Here is a 17537-nt window from a genome sequence, read left to right as displayed (position 1 = left end):
TAAAGCAGGTTTGAGAGAAAAACTCAACTTATGTTGGTATTTTTCTTTGATTTAAGACGAATTCCTTATTTCCCAGTATAGAATGATAAGTTTTTAGGGAGGAATTGGGCATAGAGGAGACGAGGACCCTTTGAGCTTGGTTTTTCAGATTTTCTTTTTCTTTAAAATTTTTTAAGACTTATGTTGAAATTATTTCAGACTTACAAAAGAGCAGCAATACAATACAAAGAATTCTTGCATTTCATACCTTCACCCATATTCCCTAAATTTAACTTATGTAACCACAGTACAATGATTAAAATTAGGAAATCAGCATTGATATAATACTATAATCTGCAGACCTTATTCAAAATTTGCCAGTTGTGGGGCGCCTGGGTGGCTCAGTTGGTTAAGCGACTGCCTTTGGCTCAGGACATGATCCTGGAGTCCCGGGATCAAGTCCCGCGTCGGGCTCCCTGCTCAGCGGGGAGTCTGCTTCTCCCTCTGACCCTCCTCCCTCTCATGCTGTCTGTCTCTCATTGTCTCTCTCGCAAATAAATAAAATCTTAAAAAAAAAAAAAAAAATTCAAAATTTGCCAGTTGTCCCATTGATGTCGTTTTTCTTGTTGAGGGTTTAATCCAGGTCACATTTGCATTCAGTTTTCATGTCTCCTGAGTCTCCTTTACTCTGTAATAGTTCATCTTTGTCTTTCATGCATTCTATGTCCTTCAAACCATGATCCTTGAAGAGTACTAGCCAGTTATTTTGTAGAATATTCCTCTGTTTGAGTGTACCACAGGAGTGCTTTTATGTCCTTCGCAGTGCAACATATCAGGAGGGACGTGATCTCATTTTGTCTTGTTACTAGTAATATTTATTCTGATCCCTTGGTTAAGACGGTGCCTGTCAGGTCTGCATACTCTGAACTTACGTTATCTCTTTTTACTTAAAAGTATCTCATGGGGAATAATTTTTGAGGCCATGTACATATCCTTTTTCTAGTCATATTTTGGTCATTAATTTTAGCATCTCTCGATGATTCTTACCTGAAGGAATTACCATTGTGGTATTTGCCAAATGGTGATTTTCCATTATGCCCTCTGTATTGATTGGTTATAATTATGTAAGGAAAATCTTTCTGGGTTTTGCATTTATTTTCTTTTGTTTTAAGTCAGTGCTCAAAATATTAATTGTACCATATACATAGAAGAATATTTTTCAGTTACACATAGAAGAATATTTTTCAAGACCAAATGTGATTTTTAAAATTAGCTTTTGCTTGGAAGTTGAAATATAATTTTTAGCAATTTGTGTCAATACAAGTTTTTAAAAATCTCACAAGTGGCTTTTGTGCACAGAAATAATTTGGAGGCTACTTTCATTTTCAAAATTAATGTTTGTTTTAGTAGCCTTGTACATTAAAAATCCTGATTCCTCCTTAGACTTCTAAATCCAACGTACAAATCATACTAAGTCCGTTTGATGGAGGGGCTCCAACGTAATTAAATTTCTTACAGTACAAGTAGTCTGCTTTGCACAATTACTGTCTTCATGTGGGTGGTGGAAGTATGGAAAGTTAAAATTTTTGCTTTATATCCTGTATTTTCCAAATTTCTAAATAACCACTTCTTACTACATTAAAAATCAAGTACTATTTTCTTTTGTTGGAGGCAGTGTGCCTAGTGAATAAGAATTTGGGTTCTGCAGTGAGACTTTCTCCTACCTCACTGTGTTAGTAGTTAGTTGACTTTTTGCTTTTGATTACCCTTCTGCAGGTGGTTGATAATAAAAGTACCTGCCTTATGAGATTACCATGAAGGATTAAATAAAATAATATATTTAAAGCACTTGGAACAATAGCAATGCTATAATAATATATACTCAATAGATTCTGGTATTATCATCATTGACCTTTTTTAAAAAATTAGAAATCACATAAAAAGAATCATTGATGTGAACTCTTTCTGAATCATTTTGACATGAGTATAGAAGACAGATTGTTCTCTCATCAACTCTTAGTTTCTTCATGCTGAAGTTGAAAGTTTAATGTGTGTAAAGTACCTGGTACTTGATAAATGCACAATAAATGTCTCTGTTTTTCCTAAGACTGTTATCATTGACTTGTTAGTTTCCATGTCAGGTTTTGTGGAAATTTGGTCTGGAATCCAAATTTGGTCTGGAACAATCTACATTGTTCTTCAAAGGTAGCTGATCTGATGTTAAGTTTAGTTTACCTTCCCTAGTTCTTCTGGTACATTTTTAGTGGTATTTTTTGAGTCTTGGCTTGAGCTAAACCAGTATCTCTCTAGAACATCTTGCTGCTGACTAAAAACAATTTTTTTTTAGATCTCTTGGTGTATTATTAGTGTTTTTAAATTTATGCCTTCTATTTTGGGGCTTATAATTTTTTCTATCCTAAAACATGTCAGTTTAAGGGATGCCTGGGTGGCTCAGTCAGTTAAGCATCTGCCTTCAGCTCAAGTCATGATCCCAGGGTCCTGGGATCGAGTCCCGCATCGGGCTCCCTGCTCCGCGGGAACTCTGCTTCTCCCTCTGCCTGCCACTCCCCCTGCTTGTGCTCTCTCTCTCTCTGACAAATAAATAAATAAAATCTTAAAAAAAAAAACCATGTCAATTTAGCATGTATGTATTTCATTTAATGTTATAGATTTCCTCCTAAAATTTAATAGGAATCCCCAAACCCAGAAAAAAATTATATTTTTACATAGAAACTCTAAAGGGGGGGTGGGTCTGCCATATAGATGATACTGCTTAAGGATATTTTGTGGCATCTGTTTTACCTAGTGCATATTTTTATTTCTCCTTATAATACTAGCCAACATATATATTATATATATATGTGGGAAACCAAAAATTATTTCTACTTATAATACTAGCTAACATATATATTTTGGGGGGGGGAGACATTGTTTTAAGCCCTTTATATTTATTCATTTAATCAGTAAAACAACTCTATGGTAAAGGTACCATTATTATTATGCCCAAATGAAGAAACTAAGGCTTAGAGTGGAAGAACTTGCCCTAGATTTCATAGAGGCTAAGCTGGAATTTTATAGAGATATGCTTACTAAAGCCTGTGCTCTTAAGTATTAAGCACTGTTAAATACTGAGCTGCCTCATGACACATTCCTGTTACCTTTCTGGCCCAGATGCACAGATCTGTAATTAATGATAAAGGAAACACAAAGTTTTGTTGTTAGAAGGGCACTGGGAAGGGAGACTGTTTATATGTGGATGTGGCTTCCCCCCCCCCCCCCGGAATATTGCTCTTTTTTATTTCTTTTTGGAAAACTAGATAATTATTGAAATAAAAGAAAACTTGGGGCACCTGGGTGGCTCAGTCGGTTAGGCGGCCACCTTCGGCTCAGGTCATGATCCCGGGGTCCTGGGATCAAGTCCCCACATCGGGCTCACTGCTCAGAGGAGAGCCTGCTTCTCTCTCTCTCTCTGCTGTTTCCCCTGCTTGTGTGCTTGCGCTCTCTCTCTCTCTGTCAAATAAAAAAATTTAATTAATTTTTTAAGAAAGATTTTATTTATTTGACACAGAGAGAGAGACAGCTAGAGAGGGAACACAAGCAGGGGGAGTGGGAGAGAGAGAAGCAGGCTTCCTGCTGAGCAGGGAGCCTGATACGGGGCTCGATCCCAGGACCTGGGATCATGACCTGAGCCGAAGGCAGACGCTTAACGACTGAGCCTAGGCTCCCCAATAAATTAATTAATTTAAAAAAAAAAAAGGAAAACTTAAAATACGATTTTCTTAGGAAATTAATTTTTTCCCATTAACTTTTGAATTTCTGGAGGCCAGAGGTTAATGAGTTGCTCCTTAGTAGATAACTGTTACATTGAAATTGACTTTAAACTTTATATCTTTCTTCTTTTAAAGATTTATTTATTTTAGAGAGACAGAGAGAGTGTGTGTGTGTGCTCATGAGTAGGGAGGAAGGGCAGAGGGAGTACAAGAGGGAGAGAATCTCAACCAGACTCCCTGCTGAGCTCGGAGCCCAATGTGGGGTTGGATCTCAGGACTCTGAGATCATGCCCTGAGTGAAATCAAGAGTCAGACACCTAATTGATTGAGCCACCCAGGTGCCCCTGAAATTTATATCATTTTTAAAGTGAAACGTAAGAGAGTGCTATTTACCATGTCACTTTTAGTATTTTGCTCTTTTTATCTTTCTTTTTGTGAAATATAACAGCAACTTTATTATTATTATTTTTTGTTCTGGCTAGAACCCCAAAGGCCCATTAATTTGGTTTTCTTAATTTCCTTATTTCAGTTTGTAGATTATTAGTCTTGGCCTTGTCCATATGCACATCAGTGTGTGTATCTACCTACAAAGCTCTGGATTTTTAATTATATTAAGAATTTTTGCTAAATCAAAAGAAAACTAATGAAAACTTGTTTTTAAAGATTTATTTTCTATTTTTTAAGGAGTCTCTACACCAAACATGGGGCTTGAACTCATAACCCTGAGATCAAGAGTTGCATGCTCTATGACTGAGCCAGCCAGGCACCCAATGAAAACGTTTTTTGAAGAGGGTTTTTGGTTTTTTTAGGCCAAACTTAGCATTTGAATGTCTTAAATCTTAAGAATTCTTTTCCTAAATTAAGAACATGTAGTTATGACATTTTGCTGCAGGACCCCCCCCCTTTTTTTTTAGTATTTACGTTTTCCAAAGATATTATTGTGGTTTAAATATAGGCAACATTTTAATTTATATATGTGTGTGTATGTGTGTGTGTGTGTGTAGGTAAAGATATATATATAGATTTAGATTGATATATTTATTTTAGAGTTTAATTTCTATATATATATTTTTAAAGATTTATTTATTTGAGAGAGTGTGCACATGTGCGTTAGTGGGGTGGGGGGCAGAGGGAGAGAATCTGTCAGGCAGACTCCCTGCTGAGCATGAAGCCCTACACAGCTTGCTCCCAAGACCCATGAGATCATGACCTGAGCTGAAACCAAGAGTCAGACGTTTAACCAACTGAGCCACCCAGGCACCCCCCTTTCTATATTAATGAGGACATCATGAAGGCCTGGCAGCCTCAGTAGGTAGTTACCTTGCTTTTCTATCAGTGTTTATCAGCAGAATTAGAATTTTCTATTTCTATTTTAATTTTGTAAACCTTGCATGTTTTGAACAGCCGGACAAACAATACTGGTTCCCTTTTATTAGATGTGTTTTGGGCACTTTATCTAATTTTTTTTTTTTTTGAGAGAGCGAGAGAGGCACGCGGATGCACGTGCGAACGAGCAGAGGGAGGGGGACTGGCAGAGAGACAAGCAGACTCCCCACTGAGCAGGGAGCCCGACTCAACTTGGGGCTCCATCCCAGGACCCTGAGATCATGACCTGAGCTGAAGGCAGACGCTTAACTTACTAAGCCACCGAGGTGCCCCTAAATTATTTAACTAAATCTGTAAGATAATCCAGAAAGGTAGGTAGTTTTATCACTGTGTTATAGTTCTAAGATTTGGAGGAGTAGATGCTCAAGTTCACATAGCTAGGTAGCAGCTGAGTAGGAATTTGAAGCTAGGTCTTTCTGGTTTCCTCACCACTAGACCATACTTTCTTTTTGGCAACCCATATTTTTTTGCCACTCCATGGTTCACCAGTGGTACACTTAAAGCTATCAAGAAAATTCTTTTTTGCTTTGCCCAGCATCATCTGCACATTGATTCAGTGGGTTCTCCTGATCTTTTATAAGTATTCATAAGTGGCAGGAAACTATTTAGACAGCATTTTCACCAAGATAGTTATCTTCTGATGGTTAAAAAAGAATGTATAGCTATCATATATGGATAATCAAACTAGTGGATTTGGAAAAAGTAAGCTTGGAAAAGTAAAGGCATACTAGAAACTTTATTCTGATGAGTAAGTATAGTAATGACTTTATTTTTTTATTTTAAGTAGGCTCCATGCCCACGTGGTGCTTGAACTCATGACCCCGAGAGTAAGAGTCGCGTGCCCTACCAACTGAGCCAGCCGAGCACCCCTAATAATGATTTTAAATTAAAGAAGACCAACTCACACCATACACAAAAATCCGTTCCACTAGATTCAGTCCAAACATGAGAAATAAGACGACAAAGCTTTTGTTTTCTTCTGGGAGAATATCTTCCTAGCATTGCTGTAGGCAAAGATTTCTTAAATTGGACATTAAAAAAAGATTAACCTTAAAGAAAAACGGTGTTAATTGGAAAATACTGAAAATGAAAACTTCGAAGAACATTGCTAGGAGAATAAAAAGACAAGCCACAGAGCAGGAGAAGATATCTGTAATATGTATAAATGGCAGGATTGTGTCTAGAATATGTGAAGAAGTTCTAGACACTAGAAGGAAAAGACAGACTGGTACATAAATGAGCAGAAGTTTTGAACAGACACCCCGAAGAAAGCTGTCTAAATGGCTGATAAATTTGAAACAGTGCTCAGTTTTATTAGCCATCAGGGAAAATCAAATTGATATTATAATGATATACCACCACACACAAATAAGAATGGTTAAAATGAAAAGATTGACAACATTAAGTGCTAACAAGGATGTGTAATTGTGGGAATTCTCATATACTGCTGTTTGGAGTATAAAGTTTTATAATTGCTTTGAAAATCTGTTGGTAGGGGCGCCTGGGTGGCTCGGTTGGTTGGGTGTCTGACTCTTGGTTTCGGCTCAGGTCATGATCTGAGGGTCATAGGATCGTGGGATTGAGCCCTGTGTCCCCCAGCTCCCTGCTCAGCAGGGAGTCTGCTTGAGGATTCTCTCCCTCTGCCCCTCCCCCAACTCACTTGCTCTCTCTAAGGTAAATAAATAAATCTTTAAAAAAGAGAGAGAGAGAAAATCTGTTTGGTGCTTTCTACTCAGGCTGAGTATGTGCGACTCTGTGACTCCACAGTTCTCTGCATACACTCAGTAGGTATATGTGCGTACAGTCAATAGTAGGTATGGATACGAGTGTTCTTAGCAGTGCTGATTGTAATGGCCCTGTGCTGGAAGCAACCCAAACTCCTTTCAGCAGCACGTGGGTAAATACATTGTGGCATATTCATACAATAGCATACTGTAAAAGAGAATGAATCAGTTTTTGTATTATGTAATAAATGAATCTCACAAAAATAATGATGAATAAAAGATGCAACTCACAAAAGGTTATACACTGTATGATCTCATCTAATGTAGTTCAGAAATAGGTAGAACATACCTGTAGTGTTAGAAAGCAGGGTAGTGGTTACCTGTGACGGTGGTGGTGGCTCATGGAGTCTGAGGGGCTTCTTGTGTGCTGGTGACATTCCGACACTTGATTTGGGTGTTGGTTACACAGATGTGTTTACTTTGTGAAATTCATCAGATTATACATTGTTGTGATTTGTGTACTTCTTTGTATGTAGGTTATACTTCAGTAAAAATTTTCTGAAGGGGAGGCAGAACTTAAATGGCATTATTTCCTGTAACTTATTTAACTATGATGTTATAAATTGGAAATCAGACCATGTCCAACTTAAACACCCTGTTTCAAAAGTATTTTCTTTGTTTTCAATGGGAAAGGTTTTTTCTTCTTCTCACATTCTTACTTTCCCTAAGAAGTTATTATTTGTTAAGCTTGTTCAACTCTGTGTTCAAACAGCATTATCCCATTCAGTGCTTACAACAAGAATCTTAAAACAAGAAGGAAAATGATCTGATTTAGTTTCAAGTAGACTGAATGGAGTCATTCCAGGGTCCATGTCACCAAGACCTTCAGGAGAAATAGATAAAGTTGGGAGTTTGAGTGGATATTATTTACTTTCTACCTACCTCAAAGTTGAAAAACTAGAAACTCACTTGAGGCTGACCTGTGTATGCTCCACAGTTGGTCATCTGAAGAACTTGCCTTCTCATGAATGAAATTCTGGAGTAAAACTGTATATTCTTGGTTACTTACAGAGCTCTTATTTCTCCTAGTGATTTTGGTCTAAGCCAGGGAGCAACAGACTACAACAGCTCAAATCCAGCCTGCTACACCTTTTTGTTAAGTTTTATTGGAACAGAGCTATGCTCCTTGTTTATTATCTGTAGCTGCTTTTTGTTGCACTGTATGGCCCACAAAGCTAAAATATTTACTCTCTGGCCCTTTGCAGAGAAAGTTTGCCAACCCCTGGTCTAAGACAATATTGATTATGGCCATATAGTTCTGTGTTTACGTTGTTTCACCTTCACCTCTTCCCCAACTGCACTGGTGGAAGGAACCTTGGATTGGGGATCTGTGTAAATTGGCCTGAGGTAGGACCAGTTTAGCAAGAAGCTTGTTGTTTCCATTTTACTCTTGGTCCTGTAGGATCACCTAGAATAGAGTAAACGTATTTTCATTTTGCTAGGAACAGTCCTGCTTTGCATCTTTTGTTCCAGGCTGTTATGAAATTCTGATACCATTGCATACTATTACAATAATCACACAATTTTAGCTGCTCCCTTTTACTCTTCATGCCCCCAGTTTGTAGGATAAATTGTGGGGTCATTCTGTCTGTGACAGTTAACTTTGAGAAGGGTGGTGGGAATAGAAGAGACAGTGACAGCCTATGCAAGGTGGAATGTAAGAGATGAAGTTTTGAAAGCTTGTGTCAGGGGTCTTCAAGACGGTCTCACTGATTCACTAGGATTCAAGGGCTCAGAAGTTGCTGTGCTCATGGTTTTGGTTTATTACAGTGATAAGAAACAGTAAGAGAAGCAAAAGCACATGAGGGGATGTCTGGAGAAAACCAGGTGCAGGCTTCAAAGCGTTCCTGCCCAGTGTAGTCACACAGGAGGTATTTAATTCCCCCAGAAATGACTTGTGGAGAGATGTGCAGTGTGTTCACAATCAGGGACACTCACCCTAGCCTGCATGCCCAGGACTTTTGTTGTGGTCAGTCATATAGGCACGTAGCACCATTGTGACTGACCTTGCTTATGTACATAATCTCTAGAACCTCAGAGAAAAGGAGATGTTCATCATAAATTACATTGTTAGCATAAACTGTTTGCTCAGACTGGTATTTGGTGCCACCCAAGGACAGAACTTTGCAAGGGCTCGGAGCTAGTTCCCAGGAGCTCAGTTCTCAGGAGCTAGCCAAGGGCTAGTCTGTAAACAGGCAGTTTTGGGGGAATGTGTAGGTTTTGAGCATCCCAGGCCTGCTGAGTTAACCCTTTCCCACACAAGGCCCTACAAGGTATTGAAGCCAAAGTTTGAACCCAGGTAGGTCTGATTCCAGAGTCTTTGCTCTTTCCATAATTAATTTTGAGTGATCTTTTATACTGAATTGCTAATTAAAAATTCTGGCTGCATTAGATGTGGTACATACTTGGACTATGCCCATCTATCCTGGTAAATATTTCCAATAAGCTTTCTTTTTCCTCACGTGAAGATAAGGAGCCTGATTTGAGTATTTTTCAGTGTTTTTTAAAGTAGTGGTGCTAAGAATTTCTAGTTCTTAGTTATTTTCAGCAAAGTTTATTTTGTTTTGTATGTTAATGTATTGAAATGTAGTTATCATGAAGAATAGTCTGTAATTACTCCTGTTACACTTAATACAATATTTAATTTAAAACAGAGAAATGTGATAATAAGAGTTTAGAAAAGTGTTAGTTCACAATTAAGAATTGTCTCCTTTGTAGATGATAGGTTTGAATGAATTTATACAGTTCTCAAGAGCATTTAACCTTTTTTTCTTTTCTTTTTCTTCAGGTATTTGTGGAAACATTAGACAAGTGTTTTGAAAATGTCTGTGAACTGGATTTAATTTTCCATGTAGACAAGGTACTTTCTATATTGTCAAATCTTCTAAACTTTTTATCTGAGGAAAAATGGTAATTTGTATTTCTATTTCTCAAAGTAAAAATGGATTTAGTGAGTAAAACTATTTTTATTCCTTTATTTATTTAGTATAACTCATAGCTTATTTCCATATGAGCCAGGCACTGCCCTTGGTGAAGTTCAGACCCTGCCCAGACGACCCGCATCTAGAGGAGGAAACCATGGCATTAACACGTAGCCGTGTGTTCAGTGTTAATGGGGACACAGCTGCTCTGTCTGCCTTTGTCTAGGAGGCTGTGAGTGGAGGAATTACATTGAACTTGGATTTTTTAGGGATTATAGGTATCTCACTGACAGAAATGGAGAGGGATGGCTGTAGAGGCAGTGAAATAGGGTACAGACTTTGGAGGGGGGTTGGTATAGATCCGGGCGGCCTAGGTTTAAAGTGCCTTTAGTGGCACGGATTAGTTTTAAGATTTTATTTATTTATTTATTTATTATGGTTTTTATTTCTTTGACAGAAAGATAGAGAACACAAATAGGCAGGGTGGCAGGCAGAGGGAGAGGGAGAAGCAGGCTCCAAGGAGCCCAACGTGGGACTCCATCCCAGGACCCGGAGATCAGCCTGAGCCGAAGGCAGATGCTTAACCCACTGAGCCGCCCAGGCGCCCCTTATTTATTTATTTTAGAGGGGGAGAGTGAGAGAGCACATGTGAGAGCGAGCGAGCGAGTGAGCGTGCGCACACAAGTAGGGGGAGGGAGAGGGACAAGCAGACTCCACACTGGGCATGGAGCCCGATGTGGGGCTCGATCTCAGGACCCTGAGATCACGACCTGAGCTGAAATCAAGAGTCAGACACTCAACCGACTGAGTCACCCAGGCGCCCAGTGCCTTGGATTTTAGACTTCGTTCTGAAGCACTTTAATATTTTTAATCAAGTGTTTATTGGCATTTATTGTTGCTTTGTTGAACACTGGTGGGTTGTTTTGGTTTTTGTTTTTTGCCAGATCATTTTTTTCTACACTACAAAGATTGTGGATTGGTAAGTAGGAGATTAAAGACAGGGATATCAATTAGGGGTCTGTTGCAGGAGTCTGGAAAGAAGTGAACTAAGGCAATACAGTAGAGATGAAAAAAAGTGAATTGGCAGGACGTGATGGTCTGCTGAAAGCTGGAGTTGAGAGGAGGGAAGGATGACTGAACTTTCCAGCCACTATTACTGGGTGCTGGTGATAAGGAATTTTGGAAGAGAGTCCACTTTTACCATATACAGATTGTTTTCTGTATTAAGTTTATATAACATAACGGATTGTTTTGGAATGATTAAGCCATTGAATAAAATAGTCTGAAATAATATGCTGAAAATTTTAGCTGAAAATGTGATTTTTAAAAATCAGCTTTATTGAGGTGTAATTTACACACATTAAAATTCAGCAGTTTTGAGCATACAGTTAACTAAGTCTTGCAGATGTATAGAGTTATGTAACTGCTACCACAATCAAGGTGCAGCACAAGGAAGGAATGCATTTTATTGTTTGTGAACCATCAAAAGAATACTTTTGTTATTAGCCAATCCTCTAGATTATATTTCTCATTTACTAAATGATTTGATTTTATGTATTAACTCATTTTAGACAGAGAACTTAAACTTGATATTTTTAAGAGTCTATTTTTAGTTTTCTACTGCTTTTCTCTAATCACTGTATCTTATGCTTTTTCATACTTAGAAAAACTTCTGTTATTTTTAGGCATTAGGGTTTGCAGTATTCAAAATTATGTTTTGGTACAGGATTAAAATACTTAAAAAAGGTCTTTTTAAAATGACTGTTCAAGGCACCTGGGTGGCTCAGTCGGTTAAGTGTCTGCCTTCGGCTCAGGTCATGATCCCAGGGTCCTGGGATCGAGCCCCTCCCAGGGAACCCGCTTCTCCCTCTGCTCCTCCCCCCACTTGCGTGCTCTCTCTCTCTCTCCCAAGTAAATAAATGAAATCTTTAAAAAAAAAATAAAATGACTGTTCAGAGATCATTAGCTTATGTAATCATGCAATTTCTTAAGAAAATTGAGGAATCTCTTGTAAATGTTGTAGTAAGAGTAAAGTTCTCACATTTTTCCTAGAGAATAAAAGATTTCCTTAATAGAGAAATTAAGCTCCACTCATGTACAGCTTCTGTACATGACACACAGTTATTTTAAGACTTCTATTTTACATTGATATGCATTCATTTTAGAAAAATCAGAAAATGCACATAAGTGGAAAATAAATGGAAGTCATCTCAATTGTAGAGATTGCCTAATGTTAGTGGAAAAACTGAGGTATATTAAAAATTTCTACGTTTATTTGAACAGAAATTGATTCAAATCGGGCCACGCCAAACCAGAAGCAGTTAGGAGTACTTCACCAACAGGAGCTAGGGGAGAGGCTTTTATAAAAAAGATGCAGAAGCAAAGCAAGGGGATTTTCTGATTGATTACAATTTAAGCAGTTGTATTATTTGGGAAAGCTGAGTTGGCTCTGATGGGTTGTCTTTAGGTTTTGATTTCTTATAGGCATGTTCTGGTTTGCTTACTTAAGCTGCTAAGGTATTAGAACCACCTCAGTCTAACTGTTTAATTAACACTAGTGTTAACATTTTAGAGTATGTGTATTTCTAGATTTTTTTGTACAAGTAAGTGCAGAAACAAGTAAGTCTTTAAGAGAAACAGAAATGGGATCATACAGTATGAGTATGTATAGCCTGTTCCTTTTACACAATAGTGCATCATTGTTTTAAAACCTGCCAAAATTAGGGCGCCTGGTAGCTCAGTCGTTAAGCGTCTGCCTTCAGCTCAGATCATGATCCCAGGGTCCTGGGATCGAGCCCTACCTCGGGCTCCCTGCTCCGCTTCTCCCTCTCCCACTCCCCCTGCTTGTGTTCCTGCTCTCGCTGTGTCTTTCTCTGTCAAATAAATAAATAAAATCTTTAAAAAAAAATAAAAAAAAATAAAACCTGCGAAAATTAACTATATCTCTTCTTTCTGGGCTAAGTACTTGTTTTAATTTTTTCCAATGCAATGAGGCAAAAAGCTTTAGGATAGCAGGAGTCAGAGACCAGTCAAATAGACCTTCCTATGCCTACATTCTCTGTCCAGGACAATACTAGTCTTACTTTAAGCCCTTCTAGGAAAGTAGGATTATTTTCAACCCTTAAGCCGCCCTGGACCTTCCAGCAGTCAGGAATCTCTTAACTGGCTCAGCTCACTTTTCCTTAGGGTCTGGTATAGAATTTTGCCCACAACCCTCAGCCTGCTCATGGACTAGATTAGTCCCAAAGTCACCCTGAAGTAGTGGGACAGCCTACCTATGCAAAATTGGTTTGGATGTGGAGACTGAAGATGGCGCACATACACCAAGAAAATATGATCTGAAAGGTTTCTCACTCACATAAAAAGGTTTCATAAGTAATAGTAAAGTCATATTTATTTGATTAAGAGAGCAAGGAAAGAGGGGCGCCTGGGTGGCTCAGTTGTTAAGCATCTGCCTTTGGCTCAGGTCATGATCCCAGGGTCCTGGGATCGAGCCCCGCATCGGGCTCTCTGCTCCGCGGGAAGCCTGCTTCTCCCTCTCCCACTTCCCCTGCTTGTGTTCCCTCTCTCGCTGTGTCTCTCTCTGTCAAATAAATAAATAAAATCTTTAAAAAAAAAAAAAAGAGCAAGGAAAGAGATCATAATCACTAATGAAATTATAAACAGTAGAATCTCTAATTTAAAAGATGGTGGATATAATATCAATAAAATTTGATCAACCAACTTCATGATGAAAAGTGAAAGTACCAGTTTAAAGTAGATCTGTTATTATTCAGGACACTAAGTGTGAATTGAATGAAACAATCTATTAAAAGACAGAGATGATGGGTTTAAAAGTACAGTTTATATAGGAAAGGCAGGATAAATTCTAGATTATTTCCTATATTGTCAGTTTTCCTAACAGTTCAGTTCCCTAATACTCACCAAAAATGATTATTGTTGTTTTTTGGTTTGGTTTTGTTTTAGTTCCCTGTGACATAGGAATTTTAACATACTTTGATTTGTTTTGGATGCTCACATTGCCCTGTGTTTGCCAGGGGGGAGCCCCTTCAGGTTGTCTTCTGAGTCCTTTTGCCATTCCCTCCCCTCCGTGGGCTATTACAGCCGTTTTGTGTTCTGGTACAACTAGATGTTGCAGACCCATTGTCTTCATTTCCTACTCTAGGCATGTTATCAGCCACTTTTTCTAAGAGCCCTGATTCCTTTTAGTGGGAAATGGTATATGGAAACCACAGTCTGGAGGTGCTTATAATTATGAGGCTGGTCATTGTTTCTAGGCCTTTTCTATGGACAGAGCATCTTACATGTTTTCTGTCCAGCCCTGAGTCAGCTATTTCTTCAAGGAACCCTGGTTCTTTTTCTCGGACAATGATGTTTAGAAATGACAATCTCAGTACCATTTTTGCTCATTGCTACCAGGGTTATATTTTTCCTGGTTCTCTGAACTAAACTGGGAAATAGATGTAGGTATGTGTGTATGTGTGTGCACACACACACCCTCTAACCTATTTCTATATCTGTATATATTTCAAAAATCATTGAGTTCTTCATAATACCTCAGAGTGTAGTGTAACACTACAGAATTTATTCTAGCCTTCTCCTTTTCCGTATTTGCAACTTGCTACTCTGACAGTGAAAGATTATTCTGATTATTCTCACTCTTACTGTTCTCATTATTCCTGATGCATTTATTTTTTTGCTCAGTTCTTCCTTTCTTTAACCAAACTCCTAGCTGGGCCATTGGAAAGCTAAACCCCAGACATGCCAGTCTCTACTTTGCCTGTCAGCACCAGTCAAAATCTTGGCCCCAGACATACCAGCCCCTGTCCCCATCAACTGAGCAAGTTGTTAGAAAGTCAATTCTGATAAAAATTTGCAATGAATAAAGTATTACAAAAAACATTCCAGATGATCTGAAAAACAACTCAGTAGGATTTCTAGAAGAGGCAAAAAAATGTCAAAATGGAAAATTCCAGTGGATGAATATGTATATAAACGTAGATTACAAATATCTGAGTAAAAGGAAAGGTAGAACATGTTGTCCATAATGGAGCATAGAAAGACAAGAAAGAGTGAAAATATGGAAGATGGTTTACAGGTCACTCGGGAGGATAGAGCAAGAAAGGTCTAATGAACATTTATTCTTAGTTTCAGAAGAAGAGGAGAGAAAGAACAAGGCATATTCATAATATCTGGGTATCTAATGTCTGGGAATTTGCCAGAATTAAAGAAAGATACCAATCAGATTAAAGAATCACAAGCGAAATAAATAAAAATAAATCTACATTTAGACTAATGATAGTACAATTGAAGAGCAGAGAAAGAGCTCTTAAAATCATCCAGAAATAAAGGAAACATTACCTTCACAAGAGCAGTGATTAAATTGGGAAATGATTTCTCAACAGCAATCACAGAAATTAGAAAACCTAGTGTTGGAAGAAAATAACTGTCCAACTGTAAATCTCAAGTCAAAAAAATATCTTACAAGAATTGTCAGAGAAAAATAATGTGAGAATTTGCTACCAGCAAGCCTTTACTAAAGGAAATTCTAAAGGAAGGTACATTACACAGAAGGAAATATGAGATATAAGAAGGAATGAGTTAAAGAAGGAAGAAGAACAAATAAAGATGTAAATTTGTGGATAAGGATAAAAGAAAGTTGGAGTATTCTCGGATCTTCTAATGAGCAGCTCTGACTTTTATAATAAGCAGCTTTTAAAAGGGATTTCTTGACACTCAGCCTGGAATATAGAATAGAAAGTAGAACAGCTTTGTAATTTTTTAATCAGACTTGAATATTTTGAATTTTCAGATTTTGAGACATTCGTATTCAATGTTCGTATAAAATGCATTGTGTACCAAAAGCCAATGATTTACTCTTACTTATTACTTTGAATTACTATATCCCTGTTGCTTTTCATTGATCAGCAATTAACAAATGACTTCATTATTATTAATATGTTATATACTTCCCCTTTCTATTTTTGTCTTGAAAATTGTATCAAAATTTTGATAGGGTAACAAAATATACTACTAATTCCTTTCAGAATTATTTTCAAAATTGTCATTCTTTAGGATTTTCTTTCATGATATATATATTATATTGATATATTGGTACATTATAATTATATGTCATTTTGACAACATACTAGGAAAGAAATCAGTAGTTTGGGGGGAATAGTACTTAAGCAGCAGAACCTGCTCAACTGACTCAGTCTCAAGATAATATTAACCAGATGACTCTAAAACTGATTATTTTCTTAGCAAACACTTTCTTAAGGTTAATAACATTAGCAACTCAAAGTTTTGATTTGTATAACACTTTGATATGTCAGATATCCTATTTGGAGAATAATTACAGCAAAATTTAAAAACATTTTTTGATTTAATGAAATTGTGATAAGTATCTTTTGAGAGGATATATTTCTGAAGCTAAGCTTTTTTTTTTTTACTGTTGGCAGTGACACCAGTAAACCCCCCAAACATTCATTTTTTTACTAAAGTTTTTTCATTATAGCTTTTATTTTATTTAGCAACCTGTGTGGGGCTAAAAATGATGAGAAAATACCATATTTCACTGACTCTAAAATTACAGCTTTCTCTCACATTGTAACACTTTTGAGATTGGGATTCAAGTTACATTCTATAGCTTGTCATAATTTAATTGGCAGTGTTTTTCCTTTTCAGTAGTATGTAAAATAATAGTTTTTTAAATAATCAGTTTTAGTTTAGATTTGAAGAAATACCAAAATGTGAAGAGAGATCTATTTACAACAATTAGAATTATAAATACAGGTATTAATAGATTACTTTAGGTACATTGTTTAAAATTTTTATTAGCAAATATATGTATTAAAATTTTATTATCAAATTAGTAACAACAACATGACCAACAGAAGTATATAAATTGAAATTTTCTAACATAATTTAAAATAGTTGATCATTGGGGGAACTGGATGGCTCAGTCAGTTAAGTGTCCAACTCTTGATTTCGGCTCAGGTCGTGATCTCAGGGTCGTGAGATGGAGCTCCACAGCCATGCTCAGCAGAGAGTCTGCTTGAGATTCTCTCCCATCTCCCTCTCTCTCTCCCTTCACTCTGGCTCACTCACTTTCTCTCTCAAATAAATCTAAAAACACACACACACACACACAAAACAGCCAGCAAGAACCTGTGTTCAAGAAAAGAAAATAGTTGATCATTTCATCGTAAGTGGCTATCCTTAATAATTAAAAAATGTTGTCTTAGGGGCGCCTGGGTGGCTCATTCGGTTAAGTGTCTGCCTTCGGCTAGGGTCATGGTCCCGGGGTCCTGGGATCAAGCCCCGCGTCAGGCTCCCTGCTCAGCAGGAAGCCTGCTTCTCCCTCTCCCACTCCCCCTGCTTGCGTTCCTGCTCTCGCTATCTCTCTCTCTCTTTGTCAAATAAATAAATAAAATATTTTTTTTTTAAATGGTGTCTTGGGCACCTGGATGGTGCTGTTGATTGAGCATCTCACTGTTGGTTTCGGCTGGGGTAGGATCTCAGGGTTGTGGGATCCAGCCCGGTGTGGGGCTCTGCACTCAGTGCAGAGTCTGCTTGGGATTTCTCTTCCTCTCCCTGTCCTGCTTGTGCGTGCGCTCACACACACACACACACACACACACACACACACACACACTCTCTCTCTCTCTCTCTCTCTCTCTCTCTCTATATATATA

The 17537-nt window shown here is 37.7% G+C and overlaps 1 protein-coding gene across 7 annotated transcripts in view; it reads left to right on the top strand.

The window, feature by feature from the left end:
• AP3S1 (adaptor related protein complex 3 subunit sigma 1) overlaps positions 1-17537 on the top strand; it is a 71887-nt gene that overhangs the window by 37182 nt on the left and 17168 nt on the right. For 5 of the 7 annotated variants that reach the window (XR_004913031.2, XM_036078976.2, XM_036078977.2 and 2 more), the window contains one exon: positions 9708-9779. The exons of the other annotated variants lie outside the window; for them this stretch is intronic. Coding sequence is in view for 4 of the 5 variants with exons in the window: in XM_036078976.2 (XP_035934869.1) it covers positions 9708-9779 (72 nt within the window). In the remaining variant the exon portion in view is untranslated. The remainder of the gene's footprint in view (positions 1-9707; positions 9780-17537) is intronic. 7 annotated transcript variants of the gene reach the window in all.

This window comes from Halichoerus grypus, chromosome 2 (genome assembly GCF_964656455.1).
Source record: "Halichoerus grypus chromosome 2, mHalGry1.hap1.1, whole genome shotgun sequence".
Classification (NCBI taxonomy): domain Eukaryota; kingdom Metazoa; phylum Chordata; class Mammalia; order Carnivora; family Phocidae; genus Halichoerus; species Halichoerus grypus.
The sequence above is the reverse complement of the archived record's forward strand: the minus strand, read 5'-3'. Positions and strand labels throughout refer to the sequence as shown.